Below are 13,309 nucleotides of genomic sequence, written 5' to 3'. Positions count from 1 at the left end.
AACGTGGATGACCCAGCCTCCGTGCCACTTCTGTGTCACCCACAGAGCCTGATGGTTTTTATTGACTTTGATCATTCTGATTCCTGGAGGCAACTGATGAGCGGAAGTAAGAGTTCAAAGTTCAGAGGGACCTCATCTGGTCGTGTTCAACGACAGGGCCAAATACGGACCCAGGGCTTCTAGTTTTTAGAAAACAGGCACAAGGTGCCTGACTGACAGTATCTGAGAGGAAGCCAGTCCGTGCTGGTTGGGAGAAAGGGCCCCAGAGCCGGTGGGGCTTCCTGTCTACCAGACGCTGCCCCCTCAAAACCAGGAGTGTGGGGTCGAGATGAAATCGTTCCTTAGAAGAAGTCATTCAGACTGAGCTTGCTGGGTGGTAACAGACAGTCACCTTCTCTGCAAGACATGTCTCCAGTGGGCTGGTGAGCCATCTACCCGCCCCGACCGCCACGCCTCCCACTCTCTGACATGTTGAGTGTAACCCCCTCTTCCTTTTGTCTCCCCAGCATTAATAATAAGCTACAACAGCCAGAGGCAGCTGCCGGGGTATTAGAATATGCCATGAAACACTTCGGAGAGCTGGTAAGTGCAGAGACCTGGCTAGGGAGGCACTCAGCCACCCCCTGGAGGAAGTTACTTTCCTATTCTTTTCCCAGTTGCTGACATCTGACTTTGCTGTACCGTAAGGATGAAGGAGACAGCGGCTGTATGGATTACATTCAAATTGAATATAGGTCGGGAGGACGGAACCTGATACATAGTAATAGCTGGTGTGCATCAGCCTCTTGGCACGTGCCCGACCCTTCGCCGCGTACTTTGTGTACACCATCTCATTCGGTCCTCACGACAGCCCGATGAGTAGAGGTGCAATCGTGACCCCATCCTACAGGAAGGGAGTCGGTGGTCCCAGCAGAACAGCAACCTCACCTGATCTGACAGCGAATCACTGGCCGAGCCAGGACTTGAACCCAGGCAGTCTGGCATCATCCATTTAACCCTGACCTGAGTTATTTTGTGTCATCTGTGGCGGCTGGCATCGCCACCGGGCCACGATTAATGCTCAGTACATACCTCAGAAGAAACCATGGCCAGTGCTCCAGAAAAAAATGTACTATAATTTATACCTCCTGTTAAGGAATTGTTCCATTTCATTATTGCTCACATAGCTTCTTCTCTCCTGCCATCTTTGCCTTATCAATATTAAAATGTTTCCATTACCCTCTGTGGTCCGGGGAGGGTGCTTTGGTAACTACCTAACCATATATAAAGCATTGACTTAATCAACTAGGCATTGACTTCCGGGAAGGTCAAGATGTTCTGGGTCCATGCATTTGATGAGGAACCTTTTGTTAGTCGCGTGGGTCACTTACTCAGGTTTGCCGTAATCAAGAGCCCAGTGTGTTAGAGTGAAGAAATCCATGGCTGCTTCATAGGCTTTTGCCTCACACAGGGGCTAGTCAATTGGACTGGAACTTTCCAGGGAGTATTTTGCCATCTTGAGCACCTATCTGTAACTAGACCAAGACAGCATCTGTCCAGATGACAGGACAGAAGGGACAACGTCTCTACCTTTGCCTTAATCCTCGATTGCAGAGGGGGCACTTAACGTAGTCTCTCAAAGACATTCATTCTCCTCCTTTGCTCTCCCTAGAGCTTGGGCCGCAGTAAGGGCGATAGAAACGAAGCTCCCATGACCATCTGGCATTCGGGTGACCTGCCAGCAGCTAGCTAATACCCGGCGGCTCAGAGCGCCAGCCTTAAGTGCAAGTTCCTCTGTCTCCAGGTTCTAAAGGTGGCCATTAGGTCCAGGATTGTTGCTAAACCCGTGGTGGATTTTCTGTTATATTTAGGGAGCTGAAGCGTATTAAGCCTGACAATGGTTTGGCTTTTCTTGGCAGAACCTGCGCTTTCTCAGCACAATTTATGTAACAGCAATCTCATTAGAATTTAGTGTGATTCATTGCTTAAACCTTATAGTTTCTGCAATCTATTGCAATTCAAAATATCCTGCCCCCTGCCTGACCTGCTCCATATGCCGCTGCCTCTGCTTTCTGCTTGTCTGCGCCTAGCGTGTGCCATCCGCTGGTCACCGGCCCCCTTCCTCTTTCCCGCTGGGGTAGAAATCATTTACTTCCCAATTTTAGCGTTTTTCATTTTAACGCTGTCTTTACCACCACGCTTCTAAGTTTTCTCTCTCATATTCTTCTAAACAGCCTCGGAAAATGAAGTTTAAGTAGTTTTCCCTTCTGCAAAGCCAGACAGGCCGGTTTGGGTGAACCCTCCTGTGCACCGACACAGGGCAGAGGGCTGTCGGGCAGCAGAATTCGTGCAGGGGCGGCCGAGGGGATCGGCTGTGCCAAGAACCGCCGAGGGGAAGTCGGCACGAGTTAACGACTGAAAATAGAAATGACCTCCTTACGGAGGTTCGAGAAGAAAAGGTCCTTTCAGAGAGCTTAGCAGAGTAGCGGTCAGCTACTCAAATAATACCACTCAAATAAGACTTTTATTCAGAAAGGAAAGGAGGGCAATGGGGGGAAGCGCGGGTGGGCCCTGGATCGTATCGTGCAGAATCCGCTGCAGACTCCTCTTGTTGTTAGAGAAATCCCTGGAGAGCCACTGCCCTGGCCTGTAGAGAAGTAGCCGTTCACTAAGCTGGTGAGGAAGAAGCCCAGAAGACAGACTGAGGTGGAGGGCGGGGTGGGGGTGGGGGGGGGCTGCAGGCAAAGACGTCTCGGGAAGCGGTCTGTCCCCTGACCATTTGGAGAGCCGGAGTCTGCCCCTTTTAGCCTGTGGCCCCTCTTCCTCACGTGGCCAGCTCTGAATTTCAGCGTGGCACACCATCTGCCTGGGTAATGGAAACCATCCTCTGGCCCCCGACACTGGCAGACCTGCCAGGCGCTGAGCAGGAGGGAACATTGGATGCAGGAGTCGAAGAAGGGAGGAAAGGTTTTCCAAAGAATTTTAAGTGGTGGCGCTCTATCGTATTTTAAATCAGTATTTCCTGAAAGTTTAAAAACGCATTAAGAAATGCAGAGAATCAGGAGCTTTTAAAAATTCGAGTTATTTTCCTCCAGCAAATGTGCAAATATGCCTGGTCTTTCCGGCCCCATCAGGAAAGCAGCTCCCGGTCCGGTGGCCCGCGGCCCGCACTCCAGCGGACCGAGGCCTTGGCATCCTTGCAGGAGCTCTGGTCGGGGCCTCCTGCTGTCCCAAAGGATCTCCCCTGTCATCGCATCCCCACCTGCCGGGGCTCTGGTGGCCCCTGCGTCTGGGCAGGACGTGACGGGGCACGGGGACATGGCCCGCCATCTGCTGTCAGGTTATCACAGGGTCACTCCATCAGTATGCCAAGGCACCTGTGTTCGCACCGCCACCCAAGCTGCCTCCAGATATGCTGAAGTTCTTTTCCACCACAGCCAGGACATACGGTGACGGGGGAAGCATCTAGCACCTTAGGAAAGGCAGCATAGGGTTTAAAACGTGCAATTTTAATTTGCTCTCCAGCTCTCCATGCGCACAGCAATCTTCTCTCTTTCCCACCTGGCAGGAGATCCAGGCCACCTGGTACGAGAAGCTGCACGAGTGGGAAGATGCGCTCGTGGCCTACGACAAGAAGATGGACACCAACAAGGATGACCCAGAGCTCATGCTGGGTCGCATGCGCTGCCTCGAGGCCTTGGGGGAATGGTGAGCCGCCGGGGACGTCCTCTCTGGGGCTTCGGATTTGGAGGGCTTCCCCCATGCAGAGTTCTCACCCAAGACACTCCTCTTTGTTTCACTGGGCATCTTCCTGGGGATCATCTAGACCTTGGGTGTTTGGAGGTTTTTTTTCAGACCTAGACTTTGTAAGTCCTCGAGGACAGGGTGGGCTTGGGTGAGCTGCTAGGATCTACACCTGCTCCTTCCCGTCTGCCTCTTGACCTTGACTATGCAGACCTCACATTCTTACTGTGCAGCCTTTTCTTTATTAGTTCTTGCTAATGATTTTGGAAGAGAAGAACAAGTTACCGCCCTCTTCAGATGCTTCATCTATATTGAATGCTTACTACGTGCCCGGCACTCTGCCAGGCCCCAGACATAAAAGAGGCACAGAAAATAAGGCCTCCCTCCATCAGGGGGCTCATGAGACAAGCATATCGCAGATAGTCATTAAAGCCGGAGAGTACAGTGACGGTGGTCTGAGCAGACGACTTTAACCACCGGAGGGAGCAGGATGGCCTTGCCCTGCCCCCTGAAGGGAGGACTAAGACTGGGGGACACTGAAGGGGAATGGGGAGTTTAGCTGCAAACACTTGCCGAGGTCTTGGTCTGGGGATTTTTGGGGGGACATTGAAGGAAAAATGGTCCCTATTCTGTTTCCCAGCATCTAGTGCAGGTTTAAAAAAAATTTTTTTTTAATGTCTTTATTCATTTTTGAAGGAGAGAGAGAGACAGACAGACAGACAGAGCATGAGCGGGGGAGGAGCAGAGAGAGAGAGGGAGACACAGAATCCAAAGCAGGCTCCAGGTGCTGAGCTGTCAGCACAGAGCCCGATGCGGGGCTCTAACCCATGAACTGTGAGATCATGACCTGAGCCGAAGCCAGATGCTCAACCGGCTGAGCCACCCAGGCGCCCCTGTGTGCAGTTTTTTTAAATAGTTGGAACAAAAAGCCACAGTACAGTGGTGAGATGCTATTTTTTTTAATGTTTATTTCTTATTTTGAGAGAGGAGAGAGAGAATCCCAAGCAGGCTCCGCACTCTCAGCACAGAGTCCGACGTGGTGCTCAATCTCACGAACCGTGAGATCACAACCTGAGCCGAAATCAAGAGTCAGACACTGAACCGACTGAGCCCCCCAGGCATCACAATGCTGAAATACTGTAACAGTAGTTTTAAATAGTTGAAATGCCATGCTGCTTCCCCACGAGTGGATTATCCAGACTTTCTCTGAGACAGGAGACCGGAGGGCCCCTATGTACCCATTCAGCCAGTAATTACTGAGCACCTATTCATGGCCAGTGTCTGTGCCAGGTCCCAAGGACGCAGCAGCGAACCAGGCTACACAGCCCCTGCCTTCCCAGAGCTCACAGGCCAGGTAACTGGGCTGCAGTAGTACAGAGTGAATACAGTAATAAAGAGGAAGTGCAGGGGGCTGTGGGAAATAGAAGGGTCCCTAATCCAGGCGTAGAAGCGTTTGGAAGGCTTCCAGGAGGAAGTGATACCTAACTTGAACGTGTGTAGTGAGGAGTGAACACAGTATGTTCAGTGTTCTGAAAGTTCAGTGTGGCTCGGAGGGTCAAGTGTGATGTGGAGAGGTAACAGGGGAGGCAGAAGAGGTCGCCAGGGGCCAGGTGGCGTGGGGTGTATACCACGTGAGGAGTTTAAGGCTACTGACCGGCCCTCCGAGGAGTTGGAGAGCCGTGACTGGCAGGTTTGCATTATACACAGAACCTTTCAGAGCAAATTAAGAGAGTGGATCGAAGGGAGACCAGAGAAGGGTTGGAAGGGCCTGTTCAGAGGGCACCCAAGGGGAGAAGGGGGAGAGGGAGGGGGCTGGATCCCAAGGTGTTTATTTTTTTTTTTTCAACGTTTATTTATTTTTGCGACAGAGAGAGACAGAGCATGAACGGGGGAGGGGCAGAGAGAGAGGGAGACACAGAATCGGAAACAGGCTCCAGGCTCTGAGCCATCAGCCCAGAGCCTGACGCGGGGCTCGAACCCACGGGCTGCGAGATCGTGACCTGGCTGAAGTCGGACGCTTAACCGACTGCGCCACCCAGGCGCCCCAGGATCCCAAGGTGTTTAGGAGGCGGTGTTGACAGGATTTGGAGTCTGATTAGGTGTGGAAGTGAGGACGGAAGAAATTACGGTTGTAGCTTCCAGAATAAAGGGAAGCTGGAACACCCCCAGAGCTCCTCAGAGGTCAGATCAACCCAAAGCCCAAGGTTTCCCTGAAACCGGGCCTCCAAGGAGCCGTCTGGGGGAAGTTCCACAGGCCCGCACCATCGCATTTGGATCTGCATTGGCAGCCTCTGTCCCTGAAGGATGGTTTTTTTTTGTTGTTTTTTTTTGTTTTTTTTTAACTCTACGTTCTTGTAATCAGTTATTTTTAAAGCATTGTATTTTTGAAAAGGTAAAATCCACCATGGTACGGAATCCACTAGTACAAAACAGTGACGGAACTGTGCAAACCAAGTCTTCTCCCCGTCCCGCAGCCACCCAGACCCGCAGGCGCCGAGGCCGGGTCCTTGTGGAGACTCCCGGTGACGGTCCGCGTCGGTGCACCGTGTACATTATGATGGCGAATTCTGCACACCTCTTTGCACCTTGTTTTTTCACTTAACGCGTGTAAGCCACTCTCCCGTCACTCCCTGAAGTGCTGTCTCGTTTTCTCGAGGGCCTCACGGTATTCCATTTTGTCATTATTAGGAAATCTCAGTCTGTCTAAACAGGCAAATTTAGATTGTTCTGAAATGTTAATACCTTGGGCAGTTTAAAGAATATTATTGGAGAAAAATCAAAGGAAGTCTTCTAAGAAGAATGCAGAACGCTCTCCCACTACACGCTTTCTGTACCTAATTATAGATATTCTTTGGCAAACGATGGCTATTTTTACTTCTTAATATAAAGTTATTACTGTATTCCTAAGACAAAAGATCTAATTGTACTGCATGAAAATTTAATGTCAATGATTTTAGCCTTAGGCATTGGATCACATATATGCAGATAATAGTCTAAAATTGCTTGAAATTGGTTTGTCTGGTTTAACCATTATTAGGGAGATTGAAATGTTATTATTTATTTCCATAATTAGCATTCTCCTAATGAGTCGTTCACCTCAATAAATGAGGAAGCATAGCCTATCAAATCTGCCTCATTAGTTTGTACAACTAAGGCTTTTTTTTGTTTTTCATGTCCGACAGGTATCCAAAACTGCTGTAGCCACTAGCCAAGTGTGGCTATTTAAAATTAAATAAAATTAATGATTCAAGTCACACTGGTCACATTTCAAGTACTCAGCCACATGCAGCTGATGGCTGGTGCATTGGACAGTGCAGATCGAGAACATTTCCATCACTCTAGAAACCTTCTATTGGACGGTACTGATCTAAAGCAAGAGTAGTATGTTGAAAACTAGCCACGTTATTTCAAAAACAATTTTTTCCACTTTCAAATTGGTTATCATACAACCGTGCTATTAAGAGAAAGATTAAAAAAAAAAAAAAAAAAGATGTAAACATTCTTAAAATTCAACTCTAACCAATTCCTAAAATGTTTTAGCGTCTGCATTTTGCCCTTGAATTTATATGTAAGTGTCACAGCCTAGCAGCCAAGTCTTTTGTGTTGTGACCCCAGCCCGTTTCTCAGTGAACTTTACCTCATAATCCGAGCTCTGGCCAAACCTTGCCCTTCAAACTCCACAGAATTTGTTTCCTCTGCGTTTGTCGATTCAGTTTCCTGAAGTGTACCCACTTCCTCCTCTGCTCCTTTTTCCACTTTTTGAAACTCTGCCCCCTTTTCAAAGTCCATCCGTACTGTTTCTTCCTCCTCAAGACCGTTTCCAGCCCCCTTCTCACTTTAGGAATTCGAGACGAGCACTTTCTTACGTTGGTTATGTAAGGGTAGCTTGGATATTTTGAAGAGGCTTTCGTTGTGATTCTGTCCAATCCCCTGTGACACTCGGGGAAGTTGACGCAGCCTGCCTGCGGGGTCCCAAGAGCTAAGTGATCCAGGTCTCCTGCCGTGGCGGGGCTGGGTCCCATTTGCCTCTGCTCTCTTGGATTCGTTCCAGTTCCACAATTACCTATAAAGTGTAAGTGGCTGGTGATGCTGACCAGGGGATTTAGGAACGCGGCCGGCTGAAAGAAATTTTAAAAAGAGATGAATGAAGCAGAATCCTTTTCCTGATCACCTGCAGGGTTCTCACATGGTTTGTTCGGTCAGTTCTATCGAACGTGCGATTTCTAAGCAGCTTTCGCTTCGAGTATGTATCCTGAACACGCCCGCAGAGGCGGCGTCAGCAGTGACCAGGGGTTACCAGTGAGCTAAGAACCTACCCCTTCCCCTTGCTCGTCTGCCCCAGGAAGCTAAGTGCAAGAGCTAGTCCCCCCAGCCCAGCCCCATGGCACACACAGCCACACCTGCTGCCAGGGTGAGTGTGAGTAAGCCCTCTCCCTAACTACTCCTTCACAGGCCCTTGGGTCCTAGAGAACAGATTGCTCAGGAGCGAGATCAGAGTTCGTCAGCCACTTAGGGGTTCAAAGGAAAGAACACTTTCCGAGCTTTCTGCCCCTGTGCTCAGTGGGAAGGTCAAAGTCTTGGAGGACAGGCGTTTTACCCAGTTCTCCCTGGAGTGCCGTGAGTGGTATCAGAAAACAGATTGTACTGTTTGCCCCCCACACAGACTCATATTTTCTTATGTATTTGATTTTGTTCTCCCCTTGCCTTTGAGCGTTAAGATTCAGTGTATTCTGCATTTTTGTTTGTGACAAGTGCTGATGGGAGAGGAACCCCCCTCTGTGTGTGCTGGCAGCTATTAACACAGGCCACGGGTTGGAGGCGGTGCCCTTGTCTGCCGTCGGGGGCCGCTGCTCCCTGCTGTGTCTTTTCAGGTAACAGTTCGTGGTGTTTCACACTGAACTCGCTCCCTGCCTCTAGATGAAAAGCACAGCTGGGTCCGCAGACCTACGGCACAGAGCTGGGTGGTCCTGACAAGACTGGAGGGTGCTGAGTTGCCTGTGGCCCCCAGCTATACAGATTTGAAATCTAGGGTTAGAAGAACCGTTCAGAGATCAGGCAGCTTCCTCCCCGACGTCTAGGCAGGACCCCAACAAAAATCTGCCGCTGAGTCCGTGATTCTCAGACACGGGGCCGCAGTGTCAGTATCACCTAGAAACTTGCTAGACATGGACCTTCTTAGGCCCCAGTGCACGCCTCCTGAGTCAGGCTCAGGGAGTGACGCCCACCAATCTATTTGAAGGAAGAAGCCTCCGGGGGATTGTGATGCACAGACAATTTGAGAACTGCTGCTCAAAGGTCGCCCCTTGCAGGGCCCAGTGGTGAAGGTTTTGGGGGTGGATGGCAGGAAGCCAACAGCGACCTCCATCCTGCTCCCGTCACCGAGCTTCAGTGAGTGCCTAGGGCACAGAGGCGGCCCACTCCCCTTCCTCCTCTTTTTGATCCTAGCTGTGTTCTGAACTAGAATGTCGTGGCCCCAGCTCTCTTGATCGTGCGCCAGAGAAGTTAATGATGGCTGTGCCACCGTGCTGGATCACGGCCCTGAGCAGTTGTCCTAGCGGTGGTCGCTAGTCCGCTTCTCGGTGAGCTCAGCCTAGAGCCCTTCAGAACTGACTGGCTTCAGCATCCTTTACCACACACCGTGTAGCTCGTGTCCCACACAGCTTCTGATCTGGGCCACTTGGAACTTGTACCTTTTCTCTTGACTCCACTGCCAAGACCAAGTTAGAACATCCTAAAAAAAAAAAAAAAAAAATGCTGCAGCGTCTCTTTTGGAAAGCGTGAAGGATTAGAGTCTCCTAGCTGAGTCTTGAAGCTGACAGGAAAACAGAGGGTCCTGTCCGCCCACCAGCAAGGTTTGACATCCATTCATTCAGGAGGGGAACATGGGAAGGCAACGGTGTCAGGAGTCAACGGGACGTCTTGCTTCTCGAGAGGCTTCTGCCCTCTTGGTGGATTGAAGTCTCTTGAGCACCATTCAGATCTCGGTATCTCATAGTCCTTCCCCATGCGAACGGCAGTTGTATAAAATCCAGGAACGAGCATCTGGGTTTCTGGTGGGCGTGACCACGGTTGAGCCTTCTTCGTCCTGTGCTGATGGATTTCAGTTGCGTCTCATTTCAGACACAGCCGTTTGTATCACACTTTCAAGAGCCCGTTCTCCCTAAACCTTTGAGCCCAAGATGATGTCCAGATGTCGCTGTGTCTCTTCAGATTGCTTTCTCTGTAGGCCCGCTAAGGGGAAAGAGCCCAAAATTCACTGGCCTAGGAAAGAAGCTACTTAGTGTTTATGAAGGGGGCGGGATGCCCAGGACATCTCCGATCCCAGAGTTAGACACAGTCCCCACCCTCGATAAAGTCATCCGCCGACAAATGGTGAGCCACCAGGCCGAGAAAGAAGTCACCGACCACTTCTCCTATATCTTAGGACCCAGTCAAGGGTGCTTTATATTTGAAGGCTCCCGGTTCACAGCAGGCCCCAGCTCACCCGGGGGGCCAGAGAGGACGACGCACAGGTTGTGGAAGTGGTTTCGGGTAACACAACTGTCTGGTTCTCTTCCTTCAGGGGGCAGCTCCACCAGCAGTGCTGTGAGAAGTGGACCCTGGTTAACGATGAGACCCAAGCCAAGATGGCCCGGATGGCCGCTGCAGCTGCCTGGGGCTTAGGTGAGGCTTCCCTCCCAGGCACCCCCGTCGGGGCAGGGAGGGGGTGGCTGGGGGCCCGCATTCAAAAACCAAGGCAGCTGTGGTTACAGGTAGAAACGTGAGGTCCACAGAAGTGTCAAAGAGCCTGTACCCACGTCTGTCTCTCCCACCCGTCCCTTCTACCTGATGACCGTGACTGACTTGGTAGACACGGGTAAAAATGGCCCTCGCCAGGGAAGCCAAGAAAACCAGCCAGCCAGTATCAAAACTGACATATTTAGTGAGGTTTTGTTTATTCTAAACAAATTACTGGTTTATTTTTCTCTCTTACGAATAATATCTAGAAGTAGAAATTTCCAACCTAGTGTCTGGCTCCATTGCCATTAGCCTCTCTCCATATTTTCCGCTTTGCATGGGACCTCCATTTTTCAAGTCCACCTCATGATCCAGGACGGCTGCTGGAGCTCCACCCATCATGTCTTTACCCCTAGCAGGAATAAAGAGAGAAGACAGCTGTCTGTCTCCTTTTATCTCTTAACTGTTATTCTAGAACTTTCCTAACACATATAAAAGTGAAGAGAATAGTATAACGAACTCCCATGTACCCTCACCTTCTCCAACACTTATAAACATTTTCACAGTTCTGTATTTTCTGTTCTCCTCCTTGCTGCCTGATACCCCCCTTACTCCCTGAGTATTTTAAGGCAGAAATCTCCTTTCAGTCCCCACAGACAAGTGTAGATTTCTGACACCGGGCCCCAGCTGAGATTACCAATGTCTGGTCCAGAGATGTTCTCAATAAGCGGGGACAGAAGCCACAGGACGCCCCAAGTGAAAAGCTTCACCTGTGGAGTCCAGAGGAAGGTTACATAACCCTCTACCTCCATTCCATCCCTCTTGAGTCACGGAGCTTATATCCTTTCCATTCATGAGCTCTGGGCTGGATCCAGGACATTTTTCAAAAACAAAGTGCTTCCTGAGGAGTCATCGTTTGCCGTTTGCTTTTGCCCAGAGGCACCGAGAATGAATGAGTCGATGGTCTGGAGTGAAAGGCAGGAAAATGCCTTGTAAAATCGGCTGCCCTGCAGTCTGCAGCTAATGAGGCTGATAGCGTTTCTGCAGATGGGCTTGGAAACGCTGGCATCTGATGCGTGCTCCCCCCACCGTCAGGGGAAGTCAACGTCTCTGTCTGGATGTAGCCCTTTCCCCGGTCTGTGCCCTGATCCGGAGACCACTGTGCTATGACCCAGCCCATCTTTCTGTTATAACAGAACCTCTTAAAATATTTATCTCCTCCCTCCTGAGGCACAGGTAGTGCCAGAGTGAGGCGGGCGAGCTCTTTGTCTAATCCTGCCCCCTGTCTGGGTAATGGCCTCTTTCAGTCGTTGAGGGGAAAATGTAATTTCCAATGTACCGTTGAACTGCGAGCTGCTTTGCTAGTAGGGAAGAAAGCCATCCCGTGTCACCTAGGGAAGCCTGAGAGAGTCCTCTAGGTTAATGAGGTGCTACGTTAAAGCCTCTTGACAGGTAGGCTTTGCACTCACTGGGTTTCTCCCATCTTTCACGGAGCTCCCTGGGGCAGCAGTGGAGTCCTGTGTTTGGAAGACAGATGTGGCTTTGTTTGTTACACTGGCTCGCTCAACCCCGTAAGGTATAGAGTCTCTGCAGGATTTTGATACATCAGGCATGAGCCCGTCTCGTTCGAACCCCAAGCTAAATGCCAGGTACAATGACAAGGCCAGTTTGAGCTGCTACCTTAGCATCCTAGCAAGCTGACCACCCTAATGCTTTTCTCTCTCTCTCTCTCTCTCTCTCTCTCTCTTTCTGTGTGTGTGTGTGTGTGTGTGTGTGTAGGTCAGTGGGACAGCATGGAGGAATATACGTGTATGATCCCTCGGGACACCCACGATGGGGCATTTTATAGAGCCGTGCTGGCACTGCATCAGGACCTCTTCTCCTTGGCGCAACAGGTAAAAGCCTACGTGTACTCAGACCGTCTAGCAAAGGAAAGGTAATTAGTCGTGCCCCGTCAGTGCTGAGGCACGCGGCCCCTGTGGAAATGGGCTAATGTCCTTCCGCTCTGGGGTTCGGCTCCGTGAGCACATCAGAATCTAGGCTTTGGAGCCTAAGACTCGCAAGAAGACTGCCAGCACATCAGCCAGGGCCACTTTCTGCTCTAAGAGGGACAGAGGTGTTCTGGAATTTGCCATGTATGTGGTTTTGGAATTCGCTTCTCGGGTCAGCACTGCACCCTCTGATCGCTCTGCTTTAGCAGCGTCCCTTGTAGTACAGGAGGGCGGTGTGTCTCACCCGAGGAGGGTTTGGGAAGCAGCAGCCCTGTCTGCAGAGGTCAGTCTCCAGGTTCTTCGGCTGTTCAGGCGTGTCACATAGCGATGGCCTGGGAAAGGGAGCTCTCTATTTGAGAACCCTGTGCTGGCTCACGGGATAAAAGAACAAAGTGGTCACATCCTAACAGGCACCAGGCTGTCTTGGGTGAGGTGCTGGGGTAAATGACCCGAGCACCCAAGGGATGGGGGCACAGTAACGAAGCTCAAATATTCGAGAAAGGAAAAGCTTTGCATGCGGGGTCTTGAGTTGAGGAAACACAAGACTCAAACCACAGTCCTGGGGCCATCCCCTGAGCTCGGGCTTACATGATGAGAACTGAGGCCTGGGCCGTCGTTTCACAGGCACAGAAGCGCCTGTGACATGGACAGGTCTGGACATTCCTCTGCCAGGAGCCACGGCACTCCTGCATGAGGACAAGACGTTTAGAAGCCAGTGATGGCCACCTGGAGCTACTAAGGGTTTGCACAGTTTAGTTTCACAAATACGTCCAGCAAGGAAAAGATGAAAGAAGGCAGGTCTCCAAGCTGTTGTCTTGAGACAGGAGAACACAGTTGTTCTTTCCTTTTTCTTTTTCTTTTTTTTTTTTTTTTTACTT

At 50.6% G+C, this 13,309-nt stretch overlaps 1 protein-coding gene across 4 annotated transcripts in view; it reads left to right on the top strand.

The window, feature by feature from the left end:
• Positions 1-13,309, top strand: part of MTOR (mechanistic target of rapamycin kinase) — a 134,098-nt gene that overhangs the window by 89,398 nt on the left and 31,391 nt on the right. For all 4 annotated transcript variants that reach the window (XM_003989489.4, XM_045035087.1, XM_045035089.1 and 1 more), the window contains 4 exons: positions 507-582; positions 3,548-3,687; positions 10,286-10,386; positions 12,220-12,335. In XM_003989489.4, coding sequence (XP_003989538.1) covers positions 507-582; positions 3,548-3,687; positions 10,286-10,386; positions 12,220-12,335 — 433 coding nt within the window. The remainder of the gene's footprint in view (positions 1-506; positions 583-3,547; positions 3,688-10,285; positions 10,387-12,219; positions 12,336-13,309) is intronic.

This window comes from Felis catus, chromosome C1 (genome assembly GCF_018350175.1).
Source record: "Felis catus isolate Fca126 chromosome C1, F.catus_Fca126_mat1.0, whole genome shotgun sequence".
NCBI classification, from domain to species: Eukaryota; Metazoa; Chordata; class Mammalia; order Carnivora; family Felidae; genus Felis; species Felis catus.
The sequence above is the reverse complement of the archived record's forward strand: the minus strand, read 5'-3'. Positions and strand labels throughout refer to the sequence as shown.